This window comes from Falco cherrug, chromosome 3 (genome assembly GCF_023634085.1).
Source record: "Falco cherrug isolate bFalChe1 chromosome 3, bFalChe1.pri, whole genome shotgun sequence".
NCBI classification, from domain to species: Eukaryota; Metazoa; Chordata; class Aves; order Falconiformes; family Falconidae; genus Falco; species Falco cherrug.
The window spans coordinates 93,118,764-93,135,675 of record NC_073699.1 but is presented as its reverse complement, the minus strand read 5'-3'; the positions used below and the strand labels follow the sequence as shown (position 1 = coordinate 93,135,675).

The following is a 16,912-nucleotide window of genomic DNA, read 5'->3' as shown; positions in this document are numbered from 1 at the left end:
TAAATCAGGCTAATTAAATCAGCACATTGATTTGCAACTAATTATCCTTTACTATAATCACAGGAGAATGGTTGAGTCTGTTTCCTGGCTCATGTAAATTAAAAAGAAAATACCCTCCAACAGTTGTTTTTTGCTATTCTGATCTTGAACTGCAGCCAAGGACCAGTGACTGTTCGCAGCAGGTAAGGAAGGGCCCTCTGCGCCCACATCAAATCTGCCAACACCGAAGCCACTGGGTGTTCAAACCCCTTTGGACAAGAGGCTCATCAGGTTTGCACCCTCTACATCAGCAACCTCTCGGTTAAAGTTTTTAATTGCTGATTATGGTGCCACAGCAAGGTAAGACCCTACAGAAAAACTGATGAACTTAGGACAGTTGTCTAGCAGCAGTACCAGTGGGTTTTGTTTGTATCAGAAGCTTATGCCTGAGGCAGGGCTCAACTTGCAATGAAAAAAGAAATAACCTGGACTCGCTCATCAGGTTGGTACCTCAGTGTTCCTGCAAATCGCTGCGAACAGGCAGTGTGCCACAGCATGGCACACACCGACAGCTGCAAATGGCTACCCTGCCACTGGCTCTGGGGCTGGTTTGGAGTTTTTGGTATATTTCACTCTTACCTGCCTTTCTCAATGAACAAAACAGCCCATGGATCTGCCTTTGAAAGAATATCCATCCTACCTAAAAGCAAGTCCAGAGATGTAGAAGCAGGACACTTTGCTGTGGTGGTTGTGACCGCTCTGATTTTTCTAAGTATGCTCAATTTACACACATGATGCTCTTCTAGCAGCCTGACAGTTTTATCTATGGCCCTGAAATTCAAGCTGTGCTTTTCCTTTCTGTGTAGCCCTCAGGGATGTACAGATAACCCTTTGTGAAACCCTTCCTCAGTGCCCAAGAGATTGAAGGAAATCCAGTGTTTAGCACTAGTATCAACAACCAACAGGGGCTAAAAGGAGCAAAGCAACACTCGTTTTGTTACAGCTTCACAACACAAAAATGTGGGCTTTCTTATTTGAGCACTACAAGCTGCCATACTATGTTCAATACTAATCCGTAACAGATTAATTGTACAGCTAGAATTTGGAACCAGTTTCCCAGCAGATCCCAGTACTGAATGGAGGCCAGACTCTGCGCACATTTTTACAATGATGTTCATACATTGCAGAATATTTTCTATTCTACTCACCTGTCCCCTACTTAACAGAGTAGCAAATTTGAAAAAAAAAAAAATCCAGGTCCAAGTGTATTTAGGTCCATCTATATTTAATAACAATTGCAAATTCAAACAAAACAATACAAAACAAATGTACTAAATGTCAGTGTGAAGATTGCAATCAGGTTTTCTAAAACAAAAACTTCAGGTTATTTTATAATGATGCAAACTCAGAACTTCTCTGGAAAAGCCATCATTTCTTCTTTGATCCTGTTTTCTATGAGCAAGGTGAAATTGCTGTCTGTATTTTGAAGATTGTAGCTAACAAATATCTGTTTTTTCGTCTTGCTGGCTAAAAGACAAAACAATAGTCAGCCATAGTTTGCTCTTTATATAAAAGTGATGATGGTAGTCAAGCAAGCCTCTTAAAAACCTGTACCATGCAGATTTCTAAGACTACGTTCTCTACTCCTGCCAAGCTGGACCCAGTTATAAAGGAACAGCAGAACAAGTACCTTGAGCACTGGCACGTTGGGCAAAACTATGCAGGTCGTTGAAATGGGCAATATAAGCCTGGTGACTACCAACTAGTCTTTGGCCTGATGCAAACAGCCATTAAGTCACTAAAAAGCCTTGCAGTGCTTTTAGTGGATTTTGGATGCTTCTTAAATATAGTACAGTTTAAGTGAAACCACAGACTATACTGGACTCTTAGCACTGAAATCTAGTTTATGAGTTGGTAACTGTGCTGTGGAAAACACTTAACAGAGGGAAAAGTGCACAGGAAAGTGATTGGGCCCCAATTAACAAAGTTCTGTTTTACTGTGAACCCCTAAAAAGGCTCCCAAAAAGCACGCACCAGTCTTGTCTAAGCCTGCTGTCAACAAATGTGTTTCCTTTAACCTTTATTTGTATGGTGTCCATTAACACTCAAGAGGCTGGAGAGCCTGGGCTGGACGTGATGAAGCTGAGCACAAGTTGCAAGTTACTGTAATGACAAATACCTAGAGAGAGGTGCTATAAAATTAAAAGCTGCCTTCCATGACAGAGCCAATTAACAGTGACAAAAATAATGTCCACTGGGGAAGGAAGACTTAATTATCAGTGCAGATCAGATAACACCAATAAGTGTTTTATAAATAAAATGGAATCCTACTTAGATTTTACCATAGTAATATAGCAAAGCTGTAACTCTCTATATATTGCTAAAGCTAAATTTTGTGAAGAATGTAAGCACCATAGAGGCAAAATAGGCACTAAAATTAAACTGAGTTGTGTAAAATGGAGGACAAAAAATGGTATTCGGGTCACGAGATATTCTGGGCTGAGCTGGGAGCTGATGATGCTAGGGACAAATCAGACTGTTGTGCTGAATATTCAAAAATATCATCTGAAATTTAAAAAATTAAAATAAAGACACCAGAACTAATACATCGGTCCTTTCTACATGAGAAAGTTAACTACAGAAGACCTATATAGACATACAAAATGTAGTTAAACAAGTCCTTTGAGGCATTTTCATTATGAAAATCAATTTATTATTATTTTCCATTCTAACAGGTTACCAGCTTCCCAGCTCAGTAAAAGTAGAGCTGTTTCTGAAATGCAAGGACTCATTTGCCTTTTAAGACTTGGCACTACAAAATGCTGATGTAATGCAGCACGTTGCTCTGATTGCAAAAGTGCTTGGCACCAGATTTTGTGGTATAAAGCAGCATGTTTTGTAAGCACTAGTGCTTCATCATCATGCCCTAAATGAATGCAATGCTAATTCTGAACTAATTAATACCATTATCCTAGCTAACGAAGCTATATTGTACACTGCAGTGTCAAAACTCAACTTCTTAATTATGTTTGCGTAAGATCCATCCGAGTCTCTGGGATGCTGTTCCAGTTCCCAGCAACACCGTGAATCCCTCAGGGCTGCCTGCACCAAGCAGCTCTGCTCCCAGCACCCTTCCCGGGCTCTAAGGGGGAGCAGGACCTTTTCTGTCCCCACTTCATAGAATCACAGAGTCATTTAGGTTAGAAAAGACTTCTAAGATTATCGAGTCCAGCCACAAACCTAACGCTGCCAAGTCCACCACTAAACCATGTCCCCAAACGCCATGTCCACATGTCTTTTAAATACCTCCAGGGATGGCAACTCAACCGCTTCCCTGGGCAGCCTGCTCCAGTGCTTGACCACCCTTTCAGTGAAGAAATCTTTCCTAATATTCAATCTAAACCTCCCCTGGCGCAACTTGAGGCCGTTTCCTCTTGTCTTATCACTTGCTACTTAGGAAGAGAAACCTTGCCTGCAGATTCATTTGGACACGTGGACTCTTACGGGAAGGACAAAAGAGGGAAGACCTTATGCCTCCATGGAAGACTCTCTGCAACTTCAGAATAAAGCAGAAAACTGCAAAAGATAAGGCTTACTGAAAAAGCCCTGCAGCGGGGCTGCTCCTCACATTGCCTGGCTAATAACCCCTGTTGCACCAGCCCCTCGAAGTGGAGGAAAGCTTCTCCAGCAGCCGCGGCATGCCAGGTGCCAGGAGGCACTATGCCAGCACAGACCCACTCCTACAACCTTATGGACTGGGCACCAGTCCTAAGCCTGAAGAGGCGTAGCAGCAGGAGAATGGACAGAACAAGCATTAGGCGTTAAAAGTCTGTAGACCATTCATGCTGGAAGAGAGGTAGGTGGTGGAGGAGAACTGTGCCCAGCCCAGAAAGCCTCAAAGAAGAGGCGAAGGCGATCTTCACCGAGAGCCAGCCAGTCCCTACAGAGGGAAGATGAAGCCATGGTGCTTTTCAGCAGTGACTGTGGCCAAAAGCACTGTGATTTCAGGATAGGCAGGTAAGGGAGGCACTAATGGACAAGGCATTCTCAAGAATCGGACTCCACTAATCTATGGGAAACAATCTTTTAGGATTTGGGTTTCTTGACTAGCGAGACATATCTCATGCCAAAGCAATCAGGCAGGCTGGTGGGAAACAGTCCACCCACCTAACACAAACAGATACAGGTAAAAATAGGTAGAAAGAGGAAGAGGAACATGGCAAATGTGTCTTCAGCAATGGAAAAGGGAAAAAAAAAAACCCAACCCTGAAATAAGGAAGGAGTCAGTACACCAAATGCAGCTGCTCTGGCTAGGGCCCCTACCAGTCTCCACACGGGAGAACGTGTACACTGATGCACAGCAGCACTGAAACTCCTGCTTCCCCTGTGGCAGGGAACCTGGCATTGCAAGAATAAATGGCAGATGACTGAATTAAGACTGGGAAGGATAAGAAATAAAAATACTTATATTCAAATGGCATCATGCGTTACTTAAGTTAGCGCTTGCAAAGACCAGAATGGAAACGGTATGCTAAAAATGGTGACGGCATGGGGGGGGGGGGGGCGGGCAGTGGCAGGGAAGATACTGCCTGCCTGAAGATTACCACATGGCAGGATGGTTAGAAAGGCTACCTTGGAAGTACAGCTAAAAGTCAGACATGGCTGTGAATAGCATCTCTGTTATTACAGAATTTATGGGAGTAACAGGGTTTAATTTCCCAGAGGAAAACTAAACACCAATGACAGTAAAGCTTGGTGTTTCTAGCCAAGGCAGAACACAGATTTCCTTACCGAACACTCTGAACAAAGAAGATACAGAGATGCTTAGTGATGATCTTGCAGATCCACTGGTTTCAGGAGAATAAATAATTTTGGAATAAGCGACCATGAGCTGACTTGAATTGCTGGAGTGCCAACAGCAAGCTTAAATACTAAGTTGTAGGATTTCAGAAAGAAGATGTATTTCTTTTTTCAAAAGTCAGTTATGCTCAGGTGAAGAGGAAAAATAATTATTCAAAGCCAGAAGTGTATTACTGACTTTGTCCTTCCAACCAAAGGTGAAAAAGCTCTACAGGCCTTTCTCAATACAGTATCAATATCCTCAAGCAGGATAGCACGAGTAAGAATAGTATCTATGTATAAATAGAATATAAAAGGGGCTGACTAGCAAGGATATCTGCAACCCAGAGTTTAGATGGCACAGATACAGAGGAACATTGACTAAAAGCCTAGCTGGGCCGTAGCTGGCACAGCAAGCTTAAAATGAAATAATGAAAGACACTAAAGGCACACCAAAAAAAAAAAATAGGAAGGTGCATTATGCTCTGAGGATAAAGAGTAACCAATATTCCAGTACCAAGCAACACTCGCTTCTCACTAACAAAGTATGTGAAATTAGCAATGTAAATAAGAAAATTACCTTTTTAAAAAAAGGCAGCAAAACCGAGGCCACTTACTAGGAGAAAAGTCAGGTGACCCAGGCAGCCTCCGACCTAGAATACTGAAAGAACTAATACAAGAATGGCACGTTACTACCAACCCTATCTGTGACATCAGTAATAAGTCTTTTAAGAGTTGAGATAGCAAGGATGTGTAATAAAAAAAAAACAACCAAAAAAAAACCGAACAGGAGAGGGTGAGAATCACGGAGACAACAGAGAATCACGGAGACAACAGAGCTGTTAGCCTGACTCTGGTGCCACACAGAAGCTTAGAGCAAGATTCAGAAGTAGTAATGAGTAACGCAGAGACCAAATGGAAAGCAGCATGAACTGTAACACTTTCTCCAAAGTAAACTCTCTCTGACTACATTTTTACTGACTTCTTAATGATAATGCACTAATTACACAGAAAGAAATCATGTTATACAATACCCCACAGAATTGTTACTTAAAGTGGAAATGGTTGAAGCCAGTAAGTAGAGAAAGAGCTGCCACCAGGGGAGACTACAACAGCAGTTATTAAAAGATAAGTTAGCAGGAAGAAGAAAAGACACTGGTACTGTTTTTCAAAGATCAGTCTTGTAAGCAACCCTTTTTGATAAATGCATTAGTGGCCATACTGAAGAAGTAGGTGTAGACTCATCAAACTACCTGACAATACAAACTCAGGGCATGTCGCCCGTAACAAAGATCAGCACACAAATCATTCAGAAGAATTACATGGCGCTTCCAACCAAAGTAACAGAAGTAAGATGAAACTGAGCAGTGCAGCATCTTGCATTTAAAACCTGGTACCAAGTAGTGCAGCAGCTCACCAGCTGGAGCTGCATCAGTGACAGGCAGGTGATGATGAGTGACCAGCATGATGCGGCAGCCAGGGATGTGAAGGTGCCAGGACGCATGAGGCCAGGTATTTGTTTTAGTGGAGATACAGGAGTTTGAAAGCATTAAGACTCAGGGATCTGGCTAGGTCAGCACTGCGCTAGGCATAGCGGGATACTCTTACACATGCTGAAAAAGAAGACATCCTCAGAGGTGCCCAGCAAGGCCAGGCAGAACAAACGCTGACATCTGTGAGACGATCCAGAACCTTCCAGGCCAGAACTTCCCAGAATGTGGGGGCTAAGGGGTGCAAGATGCGATGAGGGCTGGCTTCATCTTTAGGCAAAGTGCATGTGCCTTGCGTGACAGCCACCCCACCGCACAGAAGCATCGCAGGTTTATGGAGGTCACTGGAAATCCCACTCGACAGGCACCAGCATGTGCTTTCCCTGCCTCACACCCACGGCCCGGGTTGGGCTATTAAATATGATATTAAATAACAACTTAAATATTAAATGAACATACGCGTTGGATGATGCTCGGCGCGCCCTGAGGCAGAGCCCCCGGGCCGGGGCTCGCACACAGCTGGGAAAAAGTGACTCCGCGTGGAAACCGCCGGTGCCGGGGGTCTGCCGGGGGATCTGCTGGCGGCAGCGAGCCAGCCCCCCCCGCGCCCCCCACACACACCGGGGGCGGCGGCTCCACGGCCACAAGCACGGCCCAGCCCCGGCCCGCCCGGCCCCCCCCGCCCCCGCGGAAGGCAGCCCCCCCTCCCCCCGCCCCGCAGCCGGCCCCGCCGCCGCCCGCACCTACCCAAGCGCTGCGCCAGGCAGGCGGAGGCGGTGTCGGAGGGATCGCCCAGCAGCGAGGCGGCCACCGGGATGCTGTCCTGCAACGGGAGCAGAGCACGGGGCCGGTCAGTCCCCACCGGCGGCGGGGCCCCGCCAGCCGCCCCCCACCCACCCGCCCCGCCGCAGGGGTCCCGCAGCCCGGGGGAGGCGACGGGGACACTCACGCGGGGGCTGCACATGGCGACGGCCAGGCTGGCGAGGGCGGGCGCGGCGCCCACCCAGAGGAAGAGCGAGTCCCGCAGCCGCATGGCGTGGAAGTGCACCCGCTGCTCGCCCAGCCGCCCGCTGAAGTCGTGCAGGGCGATGCCGCCCCCCGCCGCGCCGCCGCCGCCCGCCGCCTCCATCGGCCCCGCTCCCGGCGCAGCCAGGCCGCAGCGCGCAGGGCCCGAGCGGGCGGCCCGCCCCGCTGCCCGGGGAGGCGGCGCTCCGCCGTGCCCGCCCCGCCGCAGACGCTGCCGGCGGTGCCACCCCCGGCACCGGGCCCTGCGCAGCCGCCGGCTCCGGGCCCGGCCGGCAGCAGCCGGGGGGCGCACACGCTCCGGCTGCGGAGCCCCCCGCGGTACGCGCGCCGCTCCCCCCGCCCCAGTCACTGCGCGCACCCCCCCGGGGGCGCACCCCTGCCCGCCCCCCACCCCCCGAAGTGTGCACCCCCCCGGTCGGTGCGCACCCCCTCCGTACGCCCCCCCGAAGGACACAGCCTCCCCTCGGAGCGCCTCCCCCCGCGGCACACCGGCAGCCCCGGCGCGCCCCCAGCGCACGGTCACGCAGCCGGTCGGCCACGCTGCCCCCCCCCGCCCCCCGGGGCTCACCGGCGCTGCCCCCTCCGCCGCGGGGCCGGGGCCGGGGGAGGCTGCGCAGGGGCGGCGAAGCCCCGCTAGATGGCGGGTGAAGCGCTGCCTGCGGCGGCACCGCCGGTCACGGGGCTCTGCGGAGCCACCCGGGAGCAGCCCGGGGTTCCAGCCTAAAGCGGAGGGGCCGGCGAGATGCTGCGCAGCCTCGGAGCCCCCGGGGCAGGGCAGGAGGAAGGTCACGGTGACCTTGGTTTCGGTCAACCCTGGAGGTGTTTACCGTTACGGGGGACCGACAAGCAAGCGGGTGGGGGCTGCAGGGTCCAGGAGAACATGGCAGCGCGGGTGATTGAAGGCCCTGCGCTGGGGATGAGTTTGGTGCCCGCCACACTTTCTCCAGAGCACAGCTGAGCTGGTCCTTGCTGAAAAGGGTTTTCCTGACCTGTGTGTCGCTGGTAAGAACGCGGGTGGCACACGGGTGGCCAACGGCCCTTTGCCGTTGAAAACGTGCATCTTCCCACCGCGGGCAGGGCGGGCAGCTCTGCGTAAAGAATGAGCCACTTAACCGTGCAGATTGGCTTTGTAATCAGTATTCCTCAGCCTCCGATTTCACATATATTTCCAGAAATCAAAATTTCCACGTCCAAATTTTAAAACTTTGTTTCCACATTGAAGAAAATGGGGGTGGAGGGGGCGGGGGGGGAAGGAAGGAACTGTTCATCACTTTTCTTCCCTAAGCTGCTCCAGTTCTTCTAGCATCTGCCAAAAGACAAAATCCTCAGCCCTGCTAATTTCTGCCCGTGCTGCCGCATCCACGCTAAATCCCGGGAGGCAGCTAAGCCCAGCCCAGCTGCCATACCCTGACATCCCACTGCACCCGATCAGCTCGGGGAGAGGGGGGTGGCAGGCCATCTCCTCTGCCCTACATTTGTCACTTGCTCGCACAAAGCATTATGGGATGCATGGCAGCAGACTCCAGCTACGCCTGTCCCCTGCCTCACTGCTGCGGCGGCATCAGGCTCGTGCTGGTACCCAGCTCTCCCCCCATCCCCGCTCCGCAGCCTGTCCCAGTCCTTTGCCTCCACATGGGTTGGCCTCCCGCAAGGTACGTGCAGAAGCTGAGGCTTCTGTTGAGGCTCAAAAATCAGCCTCTCCCTGGTCCCAGCAGCCCTTTACAAACTGACACTTAGCCTGTGGCAACTGGGGACATCAGGCTGGCAAACAGGTGACTCCCCCGACCTTGCAAGGTGGGGAGTGCTGGCTGTGTGCACCAAACACTTCCCTCTGCATCACGCTCATCTTTTCTGCTTGTTGTGGCTGCAGGTTGGCTCTGTGCTCAGTGCGCGGGGCTAAGGCCATCAGCCACATCAGCAAAAACTACCCCAGGCCAGAGGCATTGCAGGAATAAAAATCCAGGCACCAGACAATATGTCTGCTGGGAGCCACACAGGTGGTGCTGGTGAGATTCCTGTGATTAGACACCTGCAGTGACGGAGGGAGATTTGCCCCAGCCCTTGATTAGGGGAGAAAAGCAGGCCATTTAAGGTACAGTTCATCTGAGCTGCTTTAGATCTCTCTTTTGAGTGAGAAGCATCCCTTTGTGACCAATTTCCACTGATTTGGTTAGAGAGGTTAAGGCAAAAGGTAAGACGTGCGCAGTTTTAAGGACAGATTTATTAATGTCTTTGCCTGTAAAGGCAAATCCTTCTTGAAGTGTTCAGAGCCAGTTTCTCTGCTATGCTGAGACAGAGTTGACTTCTGCAGTGGAGTCCCAGTGGAGGATCTGCTCTAACAAAGCTCCAGCCCAGTGTGTCTCTTCCCACCAGGTAGAAGTTGGGGCCTCCTTGGTGTGCTAAACCTAAGTTTAAATGATCTGCTGGATTGAAGTAAGAGTACTCTGTTTCCTTCCCTGGTCTTGCCACATCAAGTACTGGTTTCTTATATTACTACCAAGGCTGTCTGTAGACGTGGTTCTCCCCAGGGGGGAAATGCCCCTATTTCATCACGCTCTGATCTGTCCGTATTCTCATCAGTCTTGTCCAAAGTGCTTGTAACTTTCCTTGAGATCCTAAACCCTGCAAACCTCTGAAGGTAAGTCACAGGGGGGTTAATTCATTTATTTTAATTGAATGTTTTTTTCTGTGAAATGTAGTTGCTATCTGTAAATCATGCTAAAACCTTGTTTAAGCTCAGAAGACAAAGTTCATCTAGCAACTAAAATGCTGGGTAAACATTTTTTATTTGCATTGCAGGTGTGAAGAAGTAGAGCTGCGCAGCAGCAGACCATCATGCGTGAAATGAACTTCCTAATTACAGCACTGCAAGGCCATTGAAGCCCCTGGAAAATGAGAGGGGAAAGTACTCCAGCAGCGTATGGAACCTCTTGCAATTCCTTTAATGCGCTCATCTTTTTTTTTTTTTCTGTGGCTGTGAAAGCAGTGCCCATTAGTCTGCCTTATTTGTCAGGTACAAGGCTAGAAGAAGTCTCAGCTGCAGTGAGACACTGGATAGCAAACTCGTGGTAAAGCGAAGATACTGTAGCAGAAGCACTGTGGGTATTTTAGATATGCATATATGTTGCTGCTCAGATGAGATCCAAGACCCAGGATATGTGATTTAAAGGTATGTACTTCCATGCTCTTTGTTCTTCTCCAAATTTTAAGGTGCCCTCAAGAATTACTAGGTCCTAAACCACCCATTTTTTACCACCCATAAGCCAGGAGTAAATCTTCCTCCTGGTAACTGAGGAGTTAAGATAGGTAAAGCACACAGTTATGAACTGGATATTTTCTGATTCCAAAATATGTTCTGCGCTTTTGCTACTGCATGAATAAAGTGTGAATTTGACACATGAGAAAGCAAGTGAACCATTAGCGTGTGTCAGTGAACCCTCTTCTGATGCCTCAGGACATGCCAGTTTTCTTGATTTGTTGACCTTTTGCAGAGGAGTAAATGACCACTTGATAAAGCCAAATGAAGCTTCCACAGCCACTCTGGTGAGGCTTTGTCTTACCAGGCTGCTGTAACAGTAGCTGTGCTGCAGTCCCAGACTTTCAGGGGTCTGCTTTGTATTGAGACTTGGAGATTTATTGTATGCAGACTTCCCTTCATGGCACTGCTGGCTATAGGGGGCCTTTTCTCTCCTTGTGCCATCGAGGCACCCAAGGTGCTGAAAAAAATGCTTCCTTTCTTAGTCATCATTGGATTATTTTTCTCAGCTGCAGCAGTTCTCTGATCTGGCTTGGTGTGCCACTGCTCAAATACTTGTGCTGGCATCAGGGAGGGCAGCATCAGGTAAGCACAGGCCGGCAAAAAAGGGAGGAGTGTTTCTGCTTACGCTGTACAGCCACCGTGGCTGTGATGCTGTGACCATCTAAACCGATTTTAGGTGGGGCTGCCCCAGTCCTGCTTCATAGTGCTCACCTGATATGCTAATGAGTCACTCTGGGGAATCAAACTGGTCAGAAACTATGCCTGGGATCTTAGGATGGGATGTTGGATTAACTGTGATAGGAAAATGCTCCTGAAACACCTAACCATGGCCACAGATAGGTCTCTCAACTTGAAGGCTAAAAACACACTGTCAAGTGTTGATCATCCTAGCTTATGGCCCCAGAGAAGAGATGGAAAAAGAATCCAGGCTGGAACTTTTTCAAAAGTTGCAGGAAACAGGGGAATCGGACTGGTGAACTTGTATGAAAATCACAGTTTAAGAGATCTGCAAGGGGACTACACTAAATTCATTCTATGAATCTCATGGTCCAAAGCAATATCAAGGCCAGCCCTGACCCTACTCAAAAAAAAAAAAAATCCCATGTCTGAAAAAGCACCCATAAGTAAATGCACAGTGTAGGTGCACAAGCAATTCCACATCTGCAATAGCTGCCGTGACGGTGTTAGCAGAACTGCTGTAATAACTCCTCAGTGCATCTATTGGTACCCAGGCAGGCATTGCTCTAAGGAAATCCAGTTCCCGATTTCCAAAAGGCTTAAGGTAATAGCTTTTTCCCTTGATGAAAACCCTTTTCTTTTCTTGGGGGTTCATCACCCTGGCTGTTGGGATTTCCCTGCCCAGGTAGGGTGAGGCCTGGGATGCACATGACAGTGATTTTTTGATGGGCAGCTTGTCCTGCACAGCATGTTGGACTAGAAACTGGGGCTGTTAGGTTTTGTGCCTGACTGGCACAGTGACCTTGTGCAAATCCCTTCTGCTCTGCTTTATTTCACTCCTCTGCAGACTGGAAGAGTACAATACCTCTTGCCTGTCTTCCTGCAGCTGAATGAAAGTCTGTGTAAGACACAGCTCCTAAGGACTTTTGTGAGCCCAGACTAAATTTCTGCTGTTATTGAATGAGACAGTTCCCTTTTATTGTTATGTGAGTCATTGGAGGAACTCATCTTAGACCTATGGGAGCATTTGAGACACGTGGCTTCATAGCTGCTGGGTGGGAGGCACTAACACAGAGTGACTCATCACTCCCCTCAGGGACAAGAAGAGGTTTACGCAGTCGACTGGAAATCGTATTTTTATGTGCAGATAGACCTCTTCATGGTGGAGCATCCCAAAGCAGTTTACAAAAAGTGACTCTGGTGTGTAAAAGCCAGAAGCTGTAGTGAGACCTGTGGGTGCAATGGGCTTTTACATACCTGTGACCTGACAGGGAACAGGTGCCAAAGCCTAATGGAACCAAGCTTTTGAAATGCTGAGAAGGGAAGAAAAATAAATGAAATAGTATTGAAAAGTGTTTTCCCTTATATTGCCCAATTCAATGCCCAGATCCCACAAGACATACAACACACCTGATGGATCCTGCTATTTTTCTGTCCTTGGGCCACCTAATGGGATGCCAGGCTGGGGTACATAACATACGTAGGATATACTGTGTGCTTGAACCAGAGGGGATGCCGGTCTGCTACTGACTCAAGGGCTGACGCGTCTGCTCAGGTTGCGAAGAGTTATGCTCTTAGCCATGGAATTCAACAGGCAGTGCTGGCAGCCACATAAACAAAGGTTTGATCAAGGTTCAGGTTGCTTTGGGAGGGGAATGAAATTCCTTTTTTTGAAAGGTAGATTGCTGTTGTGGTTATGGGACTTGCTGCACTTCTGGTCTCTTCCCCATCTCCCTGGATGCTTTCCCTTGGCTGATGTCAGAATTTCCATGAATCTTCTTTTTGTCCTTAGACCAGGCCTTGGACTTAATAGGCTCTGTCCCAAAGTCCATTAGCCTGCAGGTCTGACTGGCCATGCCTACACACAGCTTTTCCCTTTCTCAAGCATGCCAGCAAGTGCCTGCCTCTCAGTCTGGTTCTCCAAATAGCTGCTCTCTTTCATTACTTTTTAAAGTAATGCCATGGCCTTTTAATTTTTCCATTTGCAAGCAAAACTAGCTGGACAAAATCAGCTTTGATTACTTTGCTTCCTCCTCCCTGGACAAGGAGTGAAGCTAACAGGCCTGGCATTGTCCCTTAGCAGCCCTTGTGTGTTCACTCTGAGGTGGCTTAGCCCAAGCCAGTCTTTTTTCTTGGCTTTTCCTTCCTGCTCTGTTGAATACAGTGGTTCGGCAGAAAGAGTAAATATCCCAAACAGTAGCTTAGTACCTGTACATCGCTACAGAGCAGCCCAACATTGTCTGATCCATTAAGGATATGGCTGTTCAGGCCAGGCTCTCCAAGGTCATAGTACAGTTCTTGAACAGCATGATTTAGATCAGGGATGTATTTAATTTCCTAACAGAAGTACGTCAAACAACTACTGCTGCCACCTAATCAGTGTATCTGAAGTTACTGATGATTACAAGGCATGTAACTTTCACAGGCATCACTGCAGTGGTCTGTCTCCGATCTCCAGAGTTAAAAAAAAATTAAAATAATACTTAGCACTAGTATCCAAAGATGGGGGTGTTGCCTATTTGCATGACAACAGAACAGACAGGATAGTTAATGCTGGCAGAACATACAACCCTAGGAAAATGTTATCAGAGTTCCTTTATGTATTTTCAAAGCTAAATAGGATCCCAACAGACTGAAGCTGCATCTTCAAAAAGTCTGTGTCCTGCCCTTGAACACCAAATGAAAAATATCCTTCCCTGCTGCCTCTCAGAAAGCATGAGGAGTCATCTCCCTTTTCTGCTCGGTGTTTGAAAAAGCTGGTGTGAGGTGCTGTTGCTGCTGTTGTACAGAGCCCTGGGATGGGTGGTGGCCTTCCCCAGGATCGAAAGGCTTGTGTTTGAACAAAGTCCCATAAAGGGACGTTTGTGATGTGTTTCTCAGGAGGCAAACACAAACCAGGTGAAAATTATCCCTAAATCCTGTAGAAAGCTGTAAATGGGAAAACAGGAGGAGAGAGAAGGACAAAGAAATTCATGGCATTTGGGAGCGATACCTTTCTGTAACAGACTCGGGATCTGAGCCAGCCTCTACAGAAACCAACTGACAAAACACCTGCCAGCTCCCGTGAGCTGAAGATAAAGCTTGTACTGATGAACCTCGCTTAGCAGTTGTCCGAAATGCCGCACCTTGGACTCCTGAGTTAGGGCCTCAGGGCTTGCTCACCTCCCTGCATCCCACCCGTGGAAAGATGTGACCAGCCTGGAGCACCGCGCAGCTCCGGGGGCACAGGCTGCCTCCCTGCCCAGGGGTCCCCTGTAAGACCCTGCCACCCACCTGCCCTGCACACCCCAACAGTGACAGTGGCAGTGCAGCAGCCCTGTGCCACCACACCCCAGCTTTGCTACCTTTTCCCCACGGCTGATCCCAGAGACAGGGATTCCTTAAAGTATAAGGGGAAGGATGGGCTGGAAACGGTGTTTTCATCTCTGCCGCCGGTTCTAGCTTGGCGGGGATGCTTCCAGCTTTAATAAAGCAGATGATCAAAGCCTTTGTGCAAATCCTGTCATCAGGAGAGGTTGTGCCGCTGCGTTGACAGCACACTAGAGCCCTGTGCAGCTCCCCCAAATCCTGCTTTTCTCGGCTGCAGGCTATTGGCACCCAGATCATCTCCCTCCAGCCCGACACGGGAGGGCAACTGATGCTGGGGAGAAAGAAATCTTTCCAAACAGTCATTTTTCTTTCCCAGTAAGCGAGAGATTTAATATACGTATGAGTGATCTGGGGCCATATTTTTTTTTCAGCCTTCAAAATTATATTTATTTTTTTTCCAGTCTTCTGAAAGATCTGTATCAGAGGCACCTGAGAGCAGCCAAGGCGGCAGCCTGATAAGATCTTTACAATTCATTTGCACAACCATGCCTTTTGCAAAGGAAAAAAGAAAGTGTTAACGAGTTGACAAGCACACTCTTCCTTGCAGCGAGCGGCGCTGCCAGCCGCAATATTACCGCAGGGAGGGGAGATGCAGGGTGGTGGTAGAAGACCTTGGGAAAAAATGCTTTGTTCAATCCGGTTACAAAGGCTCCTGCTTCCTTACTACACCAAACCCTAGCCGGCCGAGCAAGGCAATGGATGCAGTAGAAACTCTACTTGGTAACGATGCAGAGCAGCGTGTTGCTATCGGGGTTTCAAGGATGAGTCTCTGGGGTGGAAAGAAATTATATTGAACCAAGAAGGATCAAAGGAAAAAAGGAGTGTTTGCTAGGCATGTGGCTTCGGTGCCACTGCCCTTCCAGGTTCTGACCTGACGGCTGCAAACGAGAGTCCGACAGCGGTTTTACCCTCTGACACTGCCATTCGCTACCAGACCTCAAACCATGCAAATTAGCCCGATCTCAGTTCAGCCCGAACACACAAAAAAAAATCCTGCTTAGGAAAGAAAGGACCAAGACCAGGTTTCAAGAATAACTCAGACGAGCAAGTGAGTATTTTCTTTCATGCCTTGCTCTTTTGCATTTACTGAATTTGTTCCACATGAATGTAGAAACAGCTGCATCAGCACCAGCACTGAGGCTGGAACCTTATTAATATTTATGCTGGGAGAGCAAAGCACACAAGAATCAAAATGCCTTCCTGTCATTGACTCGGGGACCCCAGCATCCGTACAACACCTTGCCGTGTTTGGTGGCCAGGCAAGCAGATATATTAGAGAGCGGATCAATTTCTCATCAGCGCTCTCACCCGATCGCAGGGAAACTGCCCTTCACCTCCCTACCTGCTCTTTGCTTCTTGTCTTCCAATAATTTCCTCATTAGGGAAACCATTTTTCATCTCTCTTTTGCACTTCTGTGGTTTACAGTCTCATCTGTTAAATATGACTGGAGGCATTATTAGATGCTTCAGTTATTATTATTTGCTTATACAAGGGCATACCCATAAACCTTACTATGAATGAGATGACACAAGAAATAACATGGTGACAGATCCAGTGTGTGCTGGGGGGTCCAAGTTCATGACACATGGCACTATGCGCATGAAGGGTATCACATGGTGCCAGTGTGACCCTCAGAGCCTCCTCTGGGACTCCTTACTGCTGTAATTTTTGCTGACAAGGTGCCGCAGTGAGAGCCCTTAATCTGAGGCGGGGGGATTTGCTTTCCAGGAGTGCCAGCAGCCTTGCTCCAGCTTTTGTTTCGCCTTAGCTTGCAAGGCAAATATTAAGACAAGCAACCCTTCACTGGTCTAATAATGAGTAACCGGTGAGCAGGCAGGTGCTCTCAGCAAAACTGAAACATTCACATATATTTAACTCTTTGATAGAAACACTGGTTTGTAGCAGTGGTAACAGAGAAAAAAAAAATAATCCCATGATCTGGTTGAAGCCGGTTGTGGGAAGGATGCGTGGCAGCCCCTGATGGCTGCACCAGCAGCCCCCAGCTTCACCCTTGGTGAGGCCAGGGGTGCCCCAAGATGGGCAGCGCCAGTGGGGGCTGTGGGGCAGGAGCCCCAGGATCCTCTGGCAAGCATGGCAGCACCGGAGGACTTGCCCCCCTAGGACGCTGCCCAGATGAGTAGAGGGGGCTGGTACAGCACGGTCATGGCCCAGGCCTCACCTGCTGGGCTTGTTGGGTGACCAGAGCCCACCCAGCAGCTGGGCTGGCGTGGGGCCACCACTGATGGTGTGGCCAACCCTCATGGCTCAGTC

General features: G+C 48.8%; 1 protein-coding gene and 1 long non-coding RNA gene across 2 annotated transcripts; both read right to left on the bottom strand.

Moving 5' to 3' along the window:
• Positions 1 to 1,243: 1,243 nt before the first annotated feature.
• PSMG4 (proteasome assembly chaperone 4) lies at positions 1,244 to 7,521 on the bottom strand. The gene is made up of 3 exons (XM_055703625.1): positions 7,258 to 7,521; positions 7,056 to 7,131; positions 1,244 to 1,506 (listed from the first exon to the last, which is right to left on the bottom strand). The coding sequence occupies exons 1-3, from the start codon at positions 7,435 to 7,437 to the stop codon at positions 1,385 to 1,387; spliced, it is 378 nt and encodes a 125-aa protein (XP_055559600.1). The 5' UTR covers positions 7,438 to 7,521; the 3' UTR covers positions 1,244 to 1,384.
• On the bottom strand, positions 2,304 to 6,970 carry LOC129735493 (uncharacterized). The gene is made up of 2 exons (XR_008731192.1): positions 5,272 to 6,970; positions 2,304 to 5,012 (listed from the first exon to the last, which is right to left on the bottom strand). It is a non-coding gene; the product is annotated as an uncharacterized LOC129735493 (long non-coding RNA).
• Positions 7,522 to 16,912: the final 9,391 nt, after the last annotated feature.

What these genes read in the sequence shown, in the direction of transcription:
- PSMG4 (XM_055703625.1), bottom strand. Translation starts at nt 7,437, where the DNA reads ATGGAGGCGGCGGGCGGCGGCGGCGCGGCGGGGGGCGGCATCGCCCTG. An exon ending in TCGCCATGTGCAGCCCCCGC is followed by an intron (nt 7,132 to 7,257) that starts GTGAGTGTCCCC and finishes CTCCCGTTGCAG; the next exon opens with GACAGCATCCCGGTGGCCGC. An exon ending in CTGCCTGGCGCAGCGCTTGG is followed by an intron (nt 1,507 to 7,055) that starts GTAGGTGCGGGC and finishes TTTGTCTTTTAG; the next exon opens with CCAGCAAGACGAAAAAACAG.